An 18,974-nucleotide genomic window follows, 5' to 3' on the forward strand; every position below is an offset into this window, starting at 1 on the left:
GAATTCCTGAAGATAGATGAAAAAGGAGAATTAATAAGGAAGAAAAGGGTACTTGAAATTGCGCCAACTAAATTTCAAGACTAAGAATCAAATGTCCTCAACATACCGAGGCATGATTTTGCCGCTGCTGCGACTCCTTACAATTCAGCTGTGAGCTTTACACCAAATAAATTTCAGTTTACTCCAGTTGTGACTCATACATACATAAATCACTCACACAGACCATCACACTGTTACATGAGTTGTGACTCACAGAACATACATACACTACTCACACAGGCCCACACAAACATACATAAGTTGTAACTCAAAAGAACCTACTGTGGTGCTTTAGGGGTCTCCATTCAAGCTTGTTCTTCAACTTTTTCTCCGCTGCAGAGTCTGTCAATGATCTACAATTACCACAAATAATCCCACCTAATAAATAAAATTTCTCTGGGTGTCAGAAAATTTGATATAAAATGAATTACTATACGTTTACCTCAGCTGCCCAAATATCTCCCTGTATTTGATTTGCTTCTCACCCACATATTGGCCTTTGTCTGTGAGTCCATGTCACGTAGTTATGAATCCAATTCGAATTCTGCATTAAGGATTTTACATCATTTATCAAGAGAGAGAGAGAGAGAGAGAGAGAGAGAGAGAGAGAGAGAGAGAGAATTTGCCTGCACTGCAAAATTCCAGTATGAAAATTTGCCTGCAAACAAAGAAACAATGTGTACATTGTTTGGGTACACAATGTATCTTTCCTACAACTGATTTATGCACATTGGATGCCCAATTAAAAGAAGAAGATGGGCATATTAGTAGCATGATATTTTTGTTCCAAACCATAAACATCTGAAAATTGTAGTCCAGGATGTCTTAAAATTAAACTTCTTAGCCACAACAATTTTAGATAGGCATTTGCAAGTTAAGTGCAAAAATGTCTGAAAACGTAACTCAGACTGAGACTATGGACAAAAGGAACCGATATTATTTGTAAGCTGAATAAAAATTCAAGAAAGAAATTAGATGCAAAGAGAGGGAATGCATATATAAAATGGATTTCAATTTAGAGAGTTGAGAGCTAGGGTCTTCATCTCAGCTCTCTTTTTATAATATCCTAGAATAAAAGGGTTTCTTGAAAGCCCCCAGAAGCTCTGGTAAAACACATACACATTCTAGAAGAAGAAAAAAACTAAAAAAGGTTACAGAAAGAAAACCCATCAACAGAGAAAACCAATGAGAATTCGAAGGGCTAGGAGGCTTAAAAGATTTCAGAAGAACCAGAGAAACATCATAAACTAAAGTGTTAATTGGGTTTAGAAACATGTAAAACAAAATGTTAGAACTTGTTGTCAAAATAAAGGAAATGTGAGAGAAAGTACCTCTTGTCCTTGACATCATGAAATCAAGGCTCAAGACCGATTTCAACTTCTTCCAGCATTTTAAATTCAAAACAAGGAGAGGCCAACGGCCAATTTCTTTTGAATTTTGACCATCCGATATTTAGAAGCTAACGGCTAGAAAACACCTTTGGAAATTGTAGGGTATTTTGAATTTTTATGACTTTTTTCTTGAGCAAACGGTCAACTTTGTTTGAATTTGGATGGTTTAATTTTGAGATGATCTAACGGCTAGAAAGTTCTTTTTAGACTTGGAGCCCGTTGGGGTGATTTTGAATTAATTTCTTGAAAAGATTAAGGCTACTGATGTTGGCACTACCATGTTTTGATAAATTAAACAGCTCAAAGGTTTTTACAGTTTCATAAAAAGCTAAGCCAATTAAAAACGCAAAGACATTTGAAGTGCAAATATCAGGAGCAATATATATTAGTCCCTATTTTCTTCCCTGGGCCGCCCCCTTGTGGTGTAAATAGAGAGTGGTAACTAATACACTAGAGGGGGTTGGCTCTAACTAAATACACATCTAAAATATGGGGACCCACAAATGAACGACATCTAAATATTAGTCCCTCTTTTCTTCCCTGGGCCACCCCCTTGTGGTGTAAATAGAGAGTAGTAACAACTAACACTAGAGGGGGTTGGCTCTAAATACACATCTAAAATATGGGGACCCCACAAATGAAATAACATCTAAATATGGGGACCCCACTTCTAAATACACATCCATATTATATAAACTACTTATAAAACAATAAAGTAGTAGATAAAAAATAAAGATTACTTGCATACCCTCCAATAGATAGGTTGTGCCCAAAAATCTATTCCATATCATGATTCTAACCCTTTGATTTGTGGAGGCTTTTAAGTTGTAATTTTTTTTAATTTTTTTGAGGTTTTTATTTTGTCATTGTTTTCATCTTTCCAAGTTGTCTATATTACATTTAAATCTATCTAAGGACTTGGATCATCAATTTAAAAAGATTTTTGGGCACTGCCACTTACGGTGGGACGAACAAATGAATCACATCAATTTAAACAGATTTTTGGGCACTGCCACTTATGGTGGGACGAGCAAATGAATCACATAAAAAAAGTAGGGCCTAGCCAATCCAATGGAAAACACCATCAATTTACATCCCATGGAGATTGGAGGCCTTTCATGGGTTGAATAAACCCCCTAGGATTGGTTACTCTGGTTGAATAGTTTACCCCCCTACCTTATATAGTGCCTTTCTTGGGTTAGGGCCAAAGACTTGCCCAGGCCCCAGACCCATTTATTGTACATGAGATGACCACTTGTGAGCATTCAACTGACAAATAACACAAACTACTCTGCACATTAGAGAAAAAACCTTCAAATATTAGTATCTTTACCTGCAAATCAATAGAAAAAAGATGAGAAAGAGAGTTCTTAAACTAACCATACTAGCCACTTTTCAGTTTTACTCTCAGTTGTGAGGGAGAATTCCTGAAAATAAATGAAAAAAAGGAGAATTAATAAGGAGGTAAAAAGGGTACTTGACAATGGGCCAAATAAATTGCAAGATTAAGAATCAAATGACCTCAACAGACCGAGCATTAACTCTCGTTGCTGCTGCACGACTCCTTCTAATTCGGCTGTGAGCTTTGTTGCCGGAGCTTTGCAATAGTCTAGAAACCGTACAATAGTCTGGACTTTTGCAAACCACTTTCAGTTTACTAGTCGCAGAGGAGTGAAGAAATCTTCAGCTGGAACTACTGTGTTACATAAGCTGATGGTTTAAACCATTCACATAGGGTCGCCACACCAAGAACAAGATGGTTTAAACCATTCACATGCAGTGTTACATAAGCACTCGTACAACAATTATATACATAAACCACTCACACTAAGAAAAAAATGGTTTAGACTTCAGACCACTCACTTCGCTTCATAGTGCTACATAAGTTGCGACTCATAGAACATACAGCCCCCAAAAAAACATACATAAGTTGGGACTCAAAAGAACCTAGTGTTCTCCATTCAAGCTTGTTCTACAATATTTTCTCCATTGCCAAGTCTGGATCCCATCTAATTATAAAAATTTTCTGGATGTCAGAGAATTTGATATAAAATGAATAAACTGTACATTTTTACCTCAGCGGCCCAAGTATTTAAATTTATCAAGGGCTTGGATCATCAATTTAAAAAGATTTTTGGGCACTGCCTACCTACGGTGGGGACAAACAAATGAATAACATCTAAAGGAGATTTTTGGGCACTGCTCCACTGCTGTATCATACAAAATCGCGACTTAAAACAAAAGAGATTACTTGCCCGAAAAATCTTCTCTTTAATATGATTTGTGGATGATTTTATATTGTCATTTTGATTGAACTTCTTAAGTCATCTATGTGACATGAAATATATTTGAGGGTTTGAATTATGAACTTCTTAAGTCATTTATGGAGATAGATTACTTGCATACCCTCGGTATCGATCAATAAATCATTCACACATACCTTCACAGTGTTACATAAACTGTGACTCATAGAAGATACATACATGCATAAGCCCCACAAATAGTAACATACATACACACAAGCCCACACAAACATACATAAGTTGTGACTCAAAAGAACCTAGTGTGGTGCTTTAGATTCAAGCTTGTTCTACAACTTTTTCTCCGTTGCCATAACTCTCACTGATCTAGAATTACCACAAAACAGGACCCCACCTAATAAGTAAAACTTTTCTGGATGTCAAAAGATTTGATATACAATGAATTACTATATATTTACCGCAGCCCGAGTCTCCTTGTAATTGATTTTTGCTCTCACCCCCATGTACCGCACCTTTGTCTTTGAGTCCATGCATTTATGTCGACATAGACTTGCATAAAAAATATATCATTACACATCCGAGTATCATATAAAATCTTCACTTAGGGCCCGTTTGGATACCTCCCATTTTGTATTTGTATTTGGAATCGAGTTTTGAATACAAATTGAATAGATCCGGTAGCTCATGTAGAGGGAGGCATAGAGGGAAGGGGGTACTTCCTAGTGTCGAGGGGAGAGGTTGAGGACCAAACAGGGTGAACGAAACTGCCAGATCTGTGGATTTCCAATTTCTTATTTAAACAGCAAACTTAGAAATCTGATTTTTTTCACTGTCAGCTGCTGAATTAGAAATCCAAGAATTTGATCCGATCCAAATTACAATGCAAAAAGGGCTAGAAATGTGAGAAATCCAAATCAAAATCTTCTTGGCATCCAAACGGGCCCTTATAGAACAATATAGTAGATAAAAAATAAATATTACTTGAATTCCCCTCCTTATACCATATAGGTCGTGCCCAAAAATATTTTCCAAAGGAAGATGATTCTAACCCTTTGATTTGTGGAGGCTTTTAAGTTGTATTTTTATTTTATTTCTTGAGGTTTTTATTGTCATTTTTTTAAACTATTAATCCGTCTTTGTTACATTTAAATTCATCTAAGGGCTTGGATCATCAATTTAAAAAGATTTTTGGGCACTGCCTACCTAGCAAACAAATGAATCGCATCTAAATATGGGGGCCCCACTTTACATTTTTTAAGTATACACACACACTGACACACACACACACACACACCACTGATGTATCATATAAAATCATCGCCACTAATAAAACAAAAGAATAATAGACAAAAAAATAAAAATAAAGATTACTTTGCATTCCCCGTTATCGATAGGTCATGTCCCAAAATTCTTCTCTTTAAGATGATTTTAAACCCTTCGATTTGTGGATGTTTTTATGTTGCATTTTTTTGTGGAGATTTTTTATGTTGTTATTTTGAACCTTTTAAGTCGTCCGTGTGACATGAAATTTGAGGGTTTGAATCATCATAGGGAGATGATTTTTGGGACACAACCTACCTATGGTGAGGAACAACAAATGAATGGCATTTTAATGTGAGGGCACACACACTTCCTTTTTTGTTGGGCATGTATTCATGTTGAGGTATACATTCCAAATAATATAGGGGTGGTTATATACCTCAGAGCTTGTGAGCTTTTAAGTTACAAATAACCGCAACTACCCTACACATCAGAGAAAAGACCTTCAGATATTAGTCTATCATCTGCAAAATCACTAAAAAGGATGAGCTAGTTCGTAAACTAACCTTAGTTTTTACTCTCAGCTGCTTGACCATATTCAAGAAGTTGTGAGAGAGAATTCCTGAAGATAGATGAAAAAGGAGAATTAATAAGGAGGAAAAGGGTAATAGAAAACATGCATAAGTTGACTCATGAAATTTGATGGTTTGAATCATCATAGGGAGATGATTTTTGGGACACAACCTACCTAATGTGAGGGCGAGAGAGAGGCATTTGCAAGTTAAGTGCAAAAGTATCTGAAAACAGAACGCAGATGAAGAGATTGAAAAGGGAGATTATGGACAAAAGGAACTGATACTATTTGATAGATGAATAAAATTCAAGACAGAAATTAGATGCAAAGAGAGGAATGCATATATAAAATGGATTTCAATTTAGAGAGTTGAGAGCTAGGGTTTTCACAGAGCCTTGATAATCTCAGCTCTCATTTTATAATATCCTAGAATAAAAGGGTTTCTTGAAAGCCCACAAGCTCTGGTGAAATGGGTTTTGGTAGATCTGAAATGATAAAGAAAAAAACCCATTTGACAGCTATTATATTCCTCAAAATCAAAGTAAAAAATAAAAACCATGGTTGTATCTTCTCAGGTCAGAAAACAACAAACAAAAAATCTTAATCTCAACAAAGAAAAGAGAATTGCAAATGCAACATATTACAGTAGACCCACCCACTCACAGAGAATGAAACATCATAAACTAAACTGTTAATGGGTTTAGAAACATTTAAAACGAACTTGTTGTCAAAACAGAGGAAATGTGAGAGAAAGTACCTCTTGTCCTTGACGCCATGAAATCAAGGCTCAAGACCTCTCTCTCTCTCTCTCTCTCTCTCTCTCTCTCTCTCTCTCTCTCTCTCTCTCTCTGTTTTCAACTTTCTTTCCTCTTCTTCCAGCCTTTCAAATTCAAAACAAGGAGAGGCCAAACGGTACCATCTGATATTTAGAATCTAACGGCTAGAAATCACCTTTTGAAATTTTAGCCGTCGGGTATTTTTAATTTTTATGACTTTTTTCTTGACCAAACGGTCAACTTTGTTTGAATTTGGGTGGTTTAATTTTGAGATGATCCAACGGCTTGGGGTGATTTTGAATTAATTTCTTGAAAAGGGATAGGCTACTGATGTTGGCACTACCATCTTTTGATAATTGCACTAACTCATCTTATCTTTTATTATTTATACAGCTGTCAGAGGTTTTTACAGTTTCATTAAAAGCTCGCAAAAGCCAATTAAAAACGCAAAGACAAGGATCATGAGTTTTTCTAAGAAATTCTGCACCTTTCTGCATTGCAGCATGGCTTGCCATTTATTTTTCTAAGGTTTGTCATCTCCTCTACTTCAATCTGGATGCTCGAAACGCAAGTAAAATTTTCTAAAATTTTCATAAGAATCTCTCTACATTGATTTTTTTGAAGGGTGCTTCATCCCTCGACATTGGAAGGTTTTCTATGGGCTGTGGAATTGGCATTCTTTCTTTCGTAGTACGCCTTTGTTTATAGTTTATTACTTACCCAAATGTAGTATTAGCAGTCACCAAAGACTATTTAGGCTCCATTTCTTTCAACATAAATTGGGCAAAAAACAAATTTTACGCTCATTTTTCAACTAAAAAATGGGTGTAAATTTTGTTTAATGTAAAAATGAGCTAAAATTGGCACTAACTAGTAATTTCTAACAAATGAATCGCATCTAAATATGAGGGCCCCACTTTACTTTTGTAAGTATACTGATGTATCATATAAAATCGCCACTTATCAAATAATAGACAAAAAAAAAAAAAAAAAAGATCACTTGCATTCCCCGTTATCGATAGGTCATGTCCCAAAAATCTTCTCTGTAAGATGATTTGTGGATGTTATTATGTTGTTATTTTGTTTTTGTAGATTTTTTTTGTTGTCATTGTTTTGAACATTTTAAGTTGTCTATGTGACATGAAATATATTTTGAGGGTTTGAATCATCATAGGGAGATGGATTTTTGGGACCAGGGACGAGACTTTACTTCTTTTCTTTTACTATGCCACTCGAGAGCCCAAGAACCAATTATTGGACTCAAATTTACGGTTAACTTTGAGTCCAATAATTGGTTTTGCAATCACAATATTAATCCGGCTAGGCCCCCCACAAACAGATCTCTGTGGGGCCTAGCCGGATAATTCTACATTGAATAAACCATACTTGTATAACCCTCCATGGCTAGGGCCTCAAACCAAGGGCCAGTAGGGCCTAGCCGATCTTGTGGAGAACACCACCATTGGTTTACACCCCACGCGGTACCCAATGAAAATTGTGAGATTCAACGTGAAACTAAACGATCTAGGTCTAATATTTGGTGCAACTTGGGTCGATTTTTTGGAATTCGGGTTGGGTTCGGGTTGATTACCTTTAAATCGGGTCAGGTTCGGATTGATTCCAATTCATTTTTCAGCAAAACCTCAACTCAACCCAACCCAAGCTGCACCCCTACTAACCCTTAGGATCCGTGGTTAGTACCTTGCTTGTATGGGTTAGTAGGGATTGGCTAGGCCCCAGGCCTCTAGGGTCAATGAACCTATATGGTTCGACCGTGGGCTCAGGCCTAGACATAGCAGCCCGGGACCCATTGAAAGCAATAACCGCTGATCTAGCCGCTGCTGCGACTCCTTCCAATTCGGCTTTGAGCTTTGCTACCAGAGGAAGTAATCGAAACCGTACAATGGTCTGGACTTGAGAATTTTTACAAACCACTAAGAACAAGATGGTTTAAAATCCTCACAGACCTCACACCAAGAACAAGATGGTTAGACCACTCTCACACTGTTACATAAGTTGTGACTAATAGAACATATACATACATGACCCCACAAACAAGACCATACACATAAGCCCCAGAAATAGCTACATACTACATACATACACAAGCCTACACAATCATGCATAAGTTCTCTCCAAAAGGGTCTTCATTCAAGCTTGTTCTAACACTTTTTCTCCATTGCCAAGCCTGATCTAGAGCTAGATGTCAGAAAATTTGAAATAAAATGAATTACTAATATGTTTACCTCACCCGCCTTGTCTGTGAGGCTCCATGTATTTTCATAGAAATACAAACTCATGTATCATATAATATCATCACTTATAAAACGTTAATGTTTTATATAAAAAATAAAAATTACTTGCATTGATGTAGATAGGTCGTGCCCCTAAGCCCTTTATTCGTTAAGGGTTTTTTTATGTGCAGGATTTTAACGTTGTCATTTTTTTCTTACTTTCTAGGTCGTCAATGTTACACTGAATTTTATTATGTGTTTGGGGGTTTGTATCAACTTTTGGAGAATATTTTTGGGGCGCGGCCAACCTATGGTGGTGACCAACAAATGAATGACATCTAAATATGGGGACCCCACTTTTAATTTTTATGTGCTACATAAGTTGTGACTCAGAGAACATAAAGCCCCCCACAAATACACAAACCCACAGAAACATACATAAGTTGGGACTCAAAAGAACCTAGTGTGGGGTGCTTTTTAGGGTCTCCATAGAAGACATACATAAGCCCCACAAACAAGAACATACATAAGTTGGGACTCATACATACATACATAAACCACTCTCACATACTTTCAGTTGGGACTCATTAACTCACACACATACCTTCCACAGTGTTACATAAGTTGTGACTCATAGAAGACATACATAAGCCGCACAAACAAGAACATACATAAGTTGGGACTCATACATACATACATAAACCACCCTCACATCACAGTGTTACATAAGCTGTGACTCATAGAAGATACATGAATGCATAAGCCACACAAACATACATAAGTTGTGACTCAAAAGAACCTAGGGTGGTGCTTTAGGGGTCTCTCCATTCAAGCTTGTTCTACAACTTTTTCTCCATTGCCCCCCCCCCCCCCAATAAGTAAAACTTTACCTCAGCTGCCCAAACATAACTGTCACTGATCTTTGAGTCTCCTTGTATGACATACATAAGCCCCACAAACAAGAACATACATAAGTTGGGACTCATACATACATAAACCACTCTCACAAACCTTCACAGTTACATGCATAAGCCACACAAACTTACATAATTGGGTTATTCTTGTTCGCATAATTTAGTTGTTTTGATTGTTGGGTCTTTGGTCATTGGGTTGTCAAGGCCGAGTTACACAATTTGGATCTTATTCCTCTCTGTTTTACTCTGGCTAGTATGGAATAAAAGGAACGTGACATTTTTAAAATGTTTCTCAAAAAGTTTTCGTATCATTCTAGGAACCAAATGATTTTTGCGACTCCAATGCGGATGAGAAGTAGGATCTTCTCAAAGAGATCATATGAATGGACCACACCTCCCTAGGCTTGCTCATTCTCGGATTCTCTTAATAGGATATGGTAGATTAAGACATTTCTCCAAACAAGCATGAAACAAGCCCAATAGTTTGCAAACATAACTGTAGTGAAAAAATAAATGTTCAATTATCCCCTTCACTAGGAGGCATGTAGTGCAATGGATTACAAAAATTCTACCATAAATATGCAGGTGATTAATAGTAAGTATCTTATAAAAAATGAGAGGGTGTCCTTCTAACAACAAGCCTTTTGAAATCAGAATCACCTTGGCAAATTCTTGAGCACAACATAGTGTTCTCACGCTTCCCTTTCGGAGTTTTTTGTGCGTGCTTGAACAGATAGAGATAGAGATAAAGATAGAGAGAATCTTTGATTTTCCCTCTCCTACAACTATTTAAAGGGATGATTACGTTCAGGCAAAACCAACCAAATTAGTAGGGGTATCTTGTTATCTTGTTATCTTCAACCGCTAAATTAGCAAGTGTAAAATTGAATGTTAGCTGGAACATTGGAGGTTAGTGGAAAGTTGAAGATTAACTGTAAAATATAATTAACAACAAAAAGCAGAATTAGGGGCGGCAAACCCAGATTAATAGGGGCAAAAGGTGATTTTGTTGGAAAATTCAACTAACAAGACGACAAAACCCAACTAATTAAGTGAAATTTGATTTGTGGGGGCTCGGGTGTTAAAATTAAAACCAATTTAGGGCAGGCCCAAATTAATAGGGGAAAATCAATTTTGTTGAAAATTTGAATTCTTATGGCTACAAAACTAAAATTAACTGCAATAGAAAATTCAATTTTCTAGAGGCGGCAGACCCGGATTGATAGGGGCAAAAACAATTTTGTAGGGGGAAATCTTTTCTAAAAAAAAATTCTTGGAAAAGGCGAATGACAACAGAATGCTTAGCATAGATTTTAGATAGTGTAGACACCCCATTTTTCCAAAATTGGACTGATGGTAGTTTTGGCGCAATGATGGTTCTAATGATGAATCCATGTCTGGAGGATAGTGTGTATCCTTGTGGTATTGCATCCTTGGCATGAGAACCGGAAGGCTTTGGTACTTTTTGAATGATAGAATTATGGTCTATTATAGGCACTGTTAGTTGAAAAACTCCCAACTCATTACTTTTGATCTAAGAACATCATTCAAACACAATACAAACTTGACCCGAACCAGATTGCAGTTACAGCCCTTGGCTTGCATACCTGAGATCCCCGAGATCGAGCCCACAAACCAACAAAACAACAAAAAGCAAGCTTGTTTCCGACCCTGTCAGTTGGCACCATTTTCTTATATTTTTAGACATACGAAATTCCATTTCGTACAGAAATTCGTACCTATGAAATTCAGTTTGTTCGATACCCCAATTCGTACTAAAATTCCCAATTTCATATGAAATTTAAATTGTAGGAAATGCAGGTCTGTTACCAACCTTTTTAATGAGCGGGAATTTCCCCTCTCATTGTTGCCTATAAAAAGGCCTTAGTTTAGTTCATTTGAAGAGGAGAAAATTCTTGAAAAACTTAAAAAAAAATAGAGGGAAATCCCCTTCCCTTTTGTGAGAAAGTGAGAGAGAAGGATCTCGTCGGAGTTCACCGGATCCGACAGGAAACTTCAACGAAAGAATTTTTAGAAAAGATTAAGGTTTTAAAGGCCTTATTCAATCTTCTCACTTGATTTCTCTGTCGAATTGGCCAGAAAGATCGATTGAGGAGTCAGAGTGCCACCAAAGGTTCATCGGAATTCTCGTCGTAGCACACTTCAAAATTCACCAGAATCTTCTATAATCCAGGTTTTCTTAGAAGATTTTCGTTTCTTTTCAAATTCCATTTTGAAGTAACAAATGTAGAGAGGAAGCCTAGAAAATTAGGGTTTCAATCCTAACTTTAAAGGTTTTCTCTCAAATCTAGCATGTTTAACTTAGGATTTTCGTAATTTAGGTAGATCTAAATTTAAATTCCAAATTCCAATGAGATCTAATGATAGATCTTGGGAATTATGGAGAATTTTTCATAATTTCCAAGTTTCTCTAAGAATACTCAATGTAATTTGAAATTTAAAAAAATCTGGTGGGTAATTTAGTAGAGTTAGGCTTTCAATAATCCCTAATAACGACATTAGGATTCAGATCTTGAAATTTCTAGAGAATTGCACAAAAATTCTCGGAATCTAGAATTTCGTATGAATAAAACATTAATTTTTGTACACTCAGTTTCGTAAGAAAATTTCAAATGCGTATGAAAATTCCATTTCCCAGAAAATATTTCAAGTTTTAAATTCATACGAAAATTTGTATGAAAATGTCTTCTGGTTTGTACGAAATTACAAAACGGAGCAAATTTGTACGAAATTTTGTAACATATTAAAAAAACATCCAATTCTTTAAGATTCTAGAAGATATTTTCAAAATAGGTAGATCTGATTCATAAGACCAGGATTTCTTAGGCGTGAATGGTGACTAACCCCTCCCATTCATGTAACCTAAAATAACCTAGCGCTTTGGTTAGAACGAAGTCTTTTACTGAGTCAATTTAGGGCCCTAGGCCCATTCCTAGGTGGCGACTCTACAATCCTTGTCAGATTTGGTTTTGATGAGGATCTTGATTTGATTTTTTAAGAAGGTTTTCACAAAACTTTTGAATTTCAAATCATTTAAAAAATAAGAAATTAAAGGACTAAAACTGTGGGGCTCTTACCGCGCTACAGATAGATAGATTGATGTAAAATAGATAGATCATATACATACGGGATTTGCTAGGCAATTTCGTTGAAAGCCGCACGTCCGAATTTTGCATGAGAGAACAAATACGTCAGATGATAAATGAATAAGACAAAATCTATTAAAAAGTGAGCCTGTATGGATATTCTCTCATGGGTTTCAGTGGTGGGCCCACTATCAAAACATGAGGTGTAAAATGGCAAGCCGGTCCATGCTATAAATGATGAAAAAATGTTGGGTCCCACCCCATCATAGTATGAGGGGTAAAATAGTGGGACCCACCAAATGCAGGGTTTGGATAGAGATTGTGGGCCCACCTGATCTAAGTGTAAAAAGGTGGCTGCCTCTCATCCTATGTTTGGGTATAAAATGTTGGGCTCACCCTATAAAAACAAAACATGAGAAAAGGTTTTTCTTTATAACCCACAGAGGCGTTGGCTCTTCGGCATAAAGTCACAAGTTTGCTCCCTGTTGACGAGTGTTCGAATTCCACCCCCGACTTACCTGAGACACGTGGTGAGTGGGTCGTTGCGTGTATCCCTAGGGACTAGTCCTACCCCCGAAGGGGTTGGGGGACATCCTACGTCATCAAAAAAAGAAAAGAAACGGTTTTTCTATAAAGTTTTATCTTGGAAAAAATGTGAATGACTCAGCTCAACTCAACTCACCTCAACTCAACTAAGCCTTTGTCCCAAACTAGTTAGGGTCGGCTCCGTTTGGTTGCCGGAATTTTTTTGGTTCTTGGGACTTTTGTGGAATTTCCGCAGGAAACCCACGTTTGGTTGCTGGGCCCAAAATAATCCCAGGAACCAAAATAACCCCGCACGAAACCCTACCCTGGAGAAAATAAATACTCCCAGGAGCCAAAATAATCCCAGGAACCAAAAATAAGCTTGCAGAAGAATTTTTTTCTTCCCAACAGTTCAAGTAACCAAACAAAGCATATTTTCCCACCATAGTCCGGTCAACCAAACATGGGATTTTTATTTTACCTGGATACTTCCAGGGAGTTTTTTTTTCCACCAATCTCCCAGGGAGTTTTTTGTTCCATAGAAATCCCAAGAACCAAAAAAATTCTGGCAATTTTCATGAAAAAATGTGAATAACAATGGAAAGAATTATGCTTAGATTTGAATAGACATGAAGGACCCCACATATCAATAACATTAGGGGTAAAATGGTGGACTCCACCTTATACATAGATTTGGGTAGAGGTGGTGGGCCCCACCCGCCAAAAGAGGAGCAGTAGTTATTGTCCTCATCTAAAACCATTTAACCCTTTTCCAAAATGGAATGAAAAAGCAGAAGATGAGCGGGAAGAGCTCTTACCACAATCCCTCCTCGTCTGCCCCCTCTTCTGAGCGGAAACCCAGTTGGGAATCGGGAAAACCAGTCGGGAATCTCATTCCTTTTAGTGATTCCAAACCCTCCTCCTCCCTCCTAATGAGGCATAAATACGGCGCCACTCCCAAATCTCGCCACGTGTCATCCATGCACTAGCAGAGCCCCGCCATCATGAAGAAAGGCGTAGGGAAACGGCAAGGCAGCGCAACCACAACACGTGTCACCTTCTCGTCTTCCAAAACCCATCATCACAAATTACAGAAGAGGTTATCCTACTAAACCACGCGCGGCGTCCAGACAGAGGGACGGCCCAATCCCGCAAAAGAGGATTATCTCTCCATAATGATGAGGAGGCCCGCGAGCCACCCTTTAAAAGGGAGGCAAGATGAAGAAGGGAGGTATCTTTTCTTTTTCTTGCTCCTCACAGAAACAACCGGAAAAAAGAGGCAGGACAGCGACAGAGGAGGTTGGGAACTTAATCCTATTCTCCCCGTTAGTCCCCTCCGACCCATCCACCCACACGCCTAGAAAAGAATCTGCGCCTTGGTCCTGGTAAACCTGGCCAAAGCCCTCTCCCTTTCTTGCTGTCCTTTATATTGTTTGGTCGAAGGATCTGACTTGGGTGTAGAAGTGGTCGTCTGGGACCCACCCCGGACCCCCTGACCCCCTTTTGTTTGTGATTGCAGACCCCGCGGAGGCCCTCTACTGACCGCGCGACCGCAGACCCGGATTCAGACGCCATCATATTGGCGCCATCCGTGGGACTCGTCGAGTACTGAACGCCGTATGACGATGAGAAACCACACCCAACAGCAAGAAATAGGGGTGATGACCAGGAGCCAAGCCCAACACGCGCAAACCCACACTTCAAGCTCCCGGGAGCCAAACTCACCGCTCTCGGGCCGACGCCAGCCCTCCTCCGACACACCACAAATGGTCCCCACCATGGAAATGTTCAACGAACTCCGCCAAGAGCTACTCCAACGCCTGCCCCCGCCGGAGCCCCCGGCCCCGGGGAGGCCCCCCACAGCACATGACTAGACGGAAGCCTATGGCGAAGGTGACGAGGAACAGTCGGGAGAGCATCATCCCCGGCGAAGACAAGCACCAGCCCGCCGAACACCCTCCCCATCGACCAATAGTCTCTTGCCTCCCGCAGCCAGGGGGCACCAGCGAACCGACGGAAAGCAAACGATGTTCAATCGCGCTCCCCCCTTCCGGCCGGCTCGCCATCAGGAACCGCCCCCGGCCCGGACAGAAGAGGTAGCAACCTCCGCACAACCCGCAGGGCCAGACCCGATAGCAGACCTACAAAGGCAAATCCGAGAAGTAAGACTGGAAATGAAAAAACCCTATGCCCACGGCATCCTCGACGAATGGGAAAAAGAGACAACATCTCCATTCACATCTGAGGTCTTAAAGACCCCGGTGGAAGCAGGAATAGACCTTTCCCGTTTCGGTCTATACGACGGAAGCACAGACCCTCTCGAATTCCTCCAAACTTTCAAAAGGGTAATGACGCTCCGCGGCGCGTCGGACGGATTCATGTGCAGAGCCTTTGCATCCCTATTAAGAAAGACTGCCAACGATTGGTACATGAGGCTAGAGCCTGACTCCATTGCATCCTTCCACGAATTCGGAAGGAAGTTCAATGCAAGGTTCGCCAACAACCGCCTGCGCCACGATCCGGCAGATGCCCTCTTAGCCCTAAGACAAGGGAAAAATGAGACCCTAAGGGACTTCATGTTGAAATTTAACGTTGAACTGGCCCAACTCTCCAACATGGACGTCGCAACACTGAAGCATGCAACCACCGACCTGAATCTCAAACTACACCTCACCCTCAAGCTGCCCCGGGATCTGCAGGAACTAGAATCCAAGGCTGATAAGTTCGTACGAGCAGAAGAGGCCTGCGTACGAGAGCGGAGCCGAGCCGACCCCGAGGAAAGAAAAGGCGACGATGGCCGAAGGGTACCGAGGCCACGAGCCGGGGAAGGGCCAGCCAACCGGAACACCATTCCCGTCTTCGAAAGGCTTGGAAGTGCCCCCCTAAAGGCTCCCCTCTCCCATGTCCTACTCGCCATCAGAAATCAGGGTCTCCTGACCCCCCCAAGAGAATGGCCACGGACCCAAAGAAGCGGTCCATCAAAAAATTCTGCGAGTTTCACGGAGACCACGGCCACGAGACCGACCATTGTTTCCACCTCCGGATCCAGTTAGAAAAACTTGCCGAAGAGGGACACCTAAACCAGTATCTCCGGAACCCCGTTGAGAACTTGTACGAGGCCCCCCATCACGACGACGAGCCTAGAAACAAGCGCCCGACGCGGAGCAGATGCCGGTCAGGTAACCGGCACCGATCCAGCAACCGACACCGATCCCCCAGCAGGTATCGCTCCCAGAGCAGACACCGGTCACGCAGCAGGCATGACTCACACCGCCACCAGTGCCCCAAGAGAGAGGAGCCAACCGAACGCCCGCAGGCCCGGGAAGAGCCACCCACCGTCATCGGAAAAATCAACGTCATCGCGGGTGAGCCCGCAGCAGGAGGACCGACGACAGCCGGCCGACGAGCGTACGCAGAACGGGTGTTTTCCTTGGAGATGCCTTCCAAAAAGGCCTGGACAGATCCCCCGCATAAAGATCAGGTCATCACTTTCTCCTCAGAAGACCTCGAAGGACTACAAGTCCCACATGACGACGCACTGGTCGTCAGGCTAGTCGTCGCCAACTTCAACGTAGGAAAAATCCTGGTCGACATGGGGAGCTCCGTCAATGTGCTGCACCTCGAAACCTTCGAAGAAATGAAACTAGGTGAAGAGAGACTAGGACCTGCGGAATACTCCATCTACGGGTTCTCTGGAGCTTCGGTGCGGGTCAAGGGCAAAATAGACCTACCCGTAACCTTCGGGACGTACTCCCTCCAGAAAACCATCTTGACGACCTTCATGGTCATAGACATACCATTCACCTACAGCGCCATCATAGGACGCCCCGCCCTGAGAGACTTGGGAGCAGTAGTCTCCACCCCCACCTCAAAATAAAATTCCCCACTCCAACCGGGATAAGGGAAGTCCGAGGGCAGCAGATGATAGCACGCCAATGCTACGCGACGAGCCTGAAAGGAAGCAACGCCCCGGCCAAAAACTTCACAATCGGGGGTGAGGACCCCCGGGAGCGGGCTCGGACGATCAGAGGAGAGCCCGCCAAGGAGCTAGACTCCATTCCTATAGCCAAGGATCAGCCGGAGAAGTTGGTCCGTATCAGCTCCTTGTTAAGAGGCGCCTTACGAGACTAGATGATCAATTTCCTCAGAGCCAACAAAGACGTGTTCGCGTGGTCCGCTCAGGACATGCCCGGGATACCCAGGGAATTGGCTGTTCACAAGCTAAACGTAAACCCGACCCTCAAACCCATCCGGTAGAAAAAAAGGAATTTCGCAGTAGAGCGCCAAGCCCACATAAAAGCCGAAGTGGAGAAACTACTACAAGCCGGATTTATCAGAGAAATCCGGTACCCCGAGTGGCTGTCCAACGTGGTCATGGTCAAGAAGGCCGGCGGGGGCTGGTGGGCCTGTATAGACTTTACAGACCTGAACCGAGCCTGCCCAAAAGATCCCTACCCTCTGCCACGTATAGACCAACTCATCGACGCCACGTCCGGACACGAACTCCTCACCTTCCTGGACGCCTTCTCCGGCTACAACCAGGTGAAGATGCACGAATCAGACATCCCAAAGACCGCATTCATCACCGACCAAGGCGTCTACTGTTACACCGTCATGCCCTTCGGTCTGAAAAAATGCGGGGGCCACATACCAGCGGCTCGTAAACAAACTGTTCCGGGAACAGATCGGGAGAAACGTCGAAGTATATGTTGATGATATGTTGGTGAAAAGCTTGGAAGCCTCCAAACACATCTCCGACCTTCAGGAAACCTTCGACACCTTGCGGCGAGCCCGGATGAAGCTAAACCCCGCAAAGTGCGCCTTCGGGGTAACCTCCGGGAAGTTCTTAGGATTCATGGTCAGCCAGAGAGGCATCGAAGCCAACCCCGAGAAAATCCAGGCCATCCTAGACATGGAACCCCTGGCAACGGTGGTAGAGGTGCAGCGACTCGTGGGACGAATCACCGCCCTCGGTTGTTTCATGCCCAAGTCAGCTGAGAAATGTCAGCCCTTCTTCAAACAACTGAAAAACATACAAGAATTTGAGTGGACCCTGGCCTACCAAGAAGCCTTCGACGCCCTGAAACAGTACCTCCAAACACCGCCCGTACTGGCCAAGCCAGAGCCAGGGGAAGAACTATTCTTGTACCTGGCCGTCAGTCCTACGGCGGTGAGCGCGGTACTGGCCAACAAGAGCGACAAAAAGGAGCACCCGGTGTACTATGTGAGCAAGACCCTGCACGGGGCATAAACCCGATACTTGAACATAGAGAAATTCGCCCTCGCGGTCGTCAACGCCCCCCGAAAACTCCGCCCCTACTTCCAGGCCCACCCCATAATACTCTTGACCGACCAGCCCCTCAGAAAGATTCTCCAAAAACCGGAGACCTCGGGTAGAATGGTAAGTTGGGCCGTCGAGTTGGGAGAATTCGACATACAGGTCCGACCGAGACCGGCCATCAAGTCCCAGGCCCTCGCCGACTTCATAGTAGAATCCACAGCCCCCGCCACAGAACCGGCAACAATAGGAGAAACCAGGGACCCCACCGAGCACACAACTCGTGAAGACATGGAACAGAGCGACGGGACCCACTGGACCCTGCACGTTGACGGCTCAGCAAGTAAAACAGGACGCGGGACAGGAGTGGTCCTCCACGGCCCCGACGGGTTCACGGTAGAGTACGACCTCCGGCTAGATTTTACAGCCTCCAATAACGAGGCTGAATATGAGGCCTTATTGGCAGGGCTAAGCCTAGCCTCGGAGCTCGGCGCAGAAAAATTGAAAGTTTATAGCGATTCCTAGCTGGTCGTCAACCAAGTGAACGGGGCATACGAGGCCAAAGGCCCCAGAATGAAAAGATACCTCCAGAAGGTAAAAGAAAAACTGCAGAGA

General features: G+C 42.0%; 1 protein-coding gene and 1 long non-coding RNA gene across 2 annotated transcripts; one reads left to right on the forward strand and one right to left on the reverse strand.

The window, feature by feature from the left end:
* Positions 1-106: 106 nt before the first annotated feature.
* On the reverse strand, positions 107-689 carry LOC143888475 (uncharacterized). Its single transcript, XR_013254602.1, has 3 exons — positions 482-689; positions 322-392; positions 107-155 (listed from the first exon to the last, which is right to left on the reverse strand). It is a non-coding gene; the product is annotated as an uncharacterized LOC143888475 (long non-coding RNA).
* Positions 690-16,031: 15,342 nt separating this feature from the next.
* On the forward strand, positions 16,032-16,958 carry LOC143888328 (uncharacterized). The gene has a single exon (XM_077392703.1). The coding sequence runs from the start codon at positions 16,032-16,034 to the stop codon at positions 16,956-16,958; it is 927 nt and encodes a 308-aa protein (XP_077248818.1).
* The last annotated feature ends 2,016 nt before the right edge of the window (positions 16,959-18,974 follow it).

The sequence above is a fragment of the Tasmannia lanceolata genome, unplaced genomic scaffold, assembly GCF_043159265.1.
Source record: "Tasmannia lanceolata isolate RefF3 unplaced genomic scaffold, GAP_Taslan_0.1 ptg000012l, whole genome shotgun sequence".
Taxonomy (NCBI): Eukaryota; Viridiplantae; Streptophyta; class Magnoliopsida; order Canellales; family Winteraceae; genus Tasmannia; species Tasmannia lanceolata.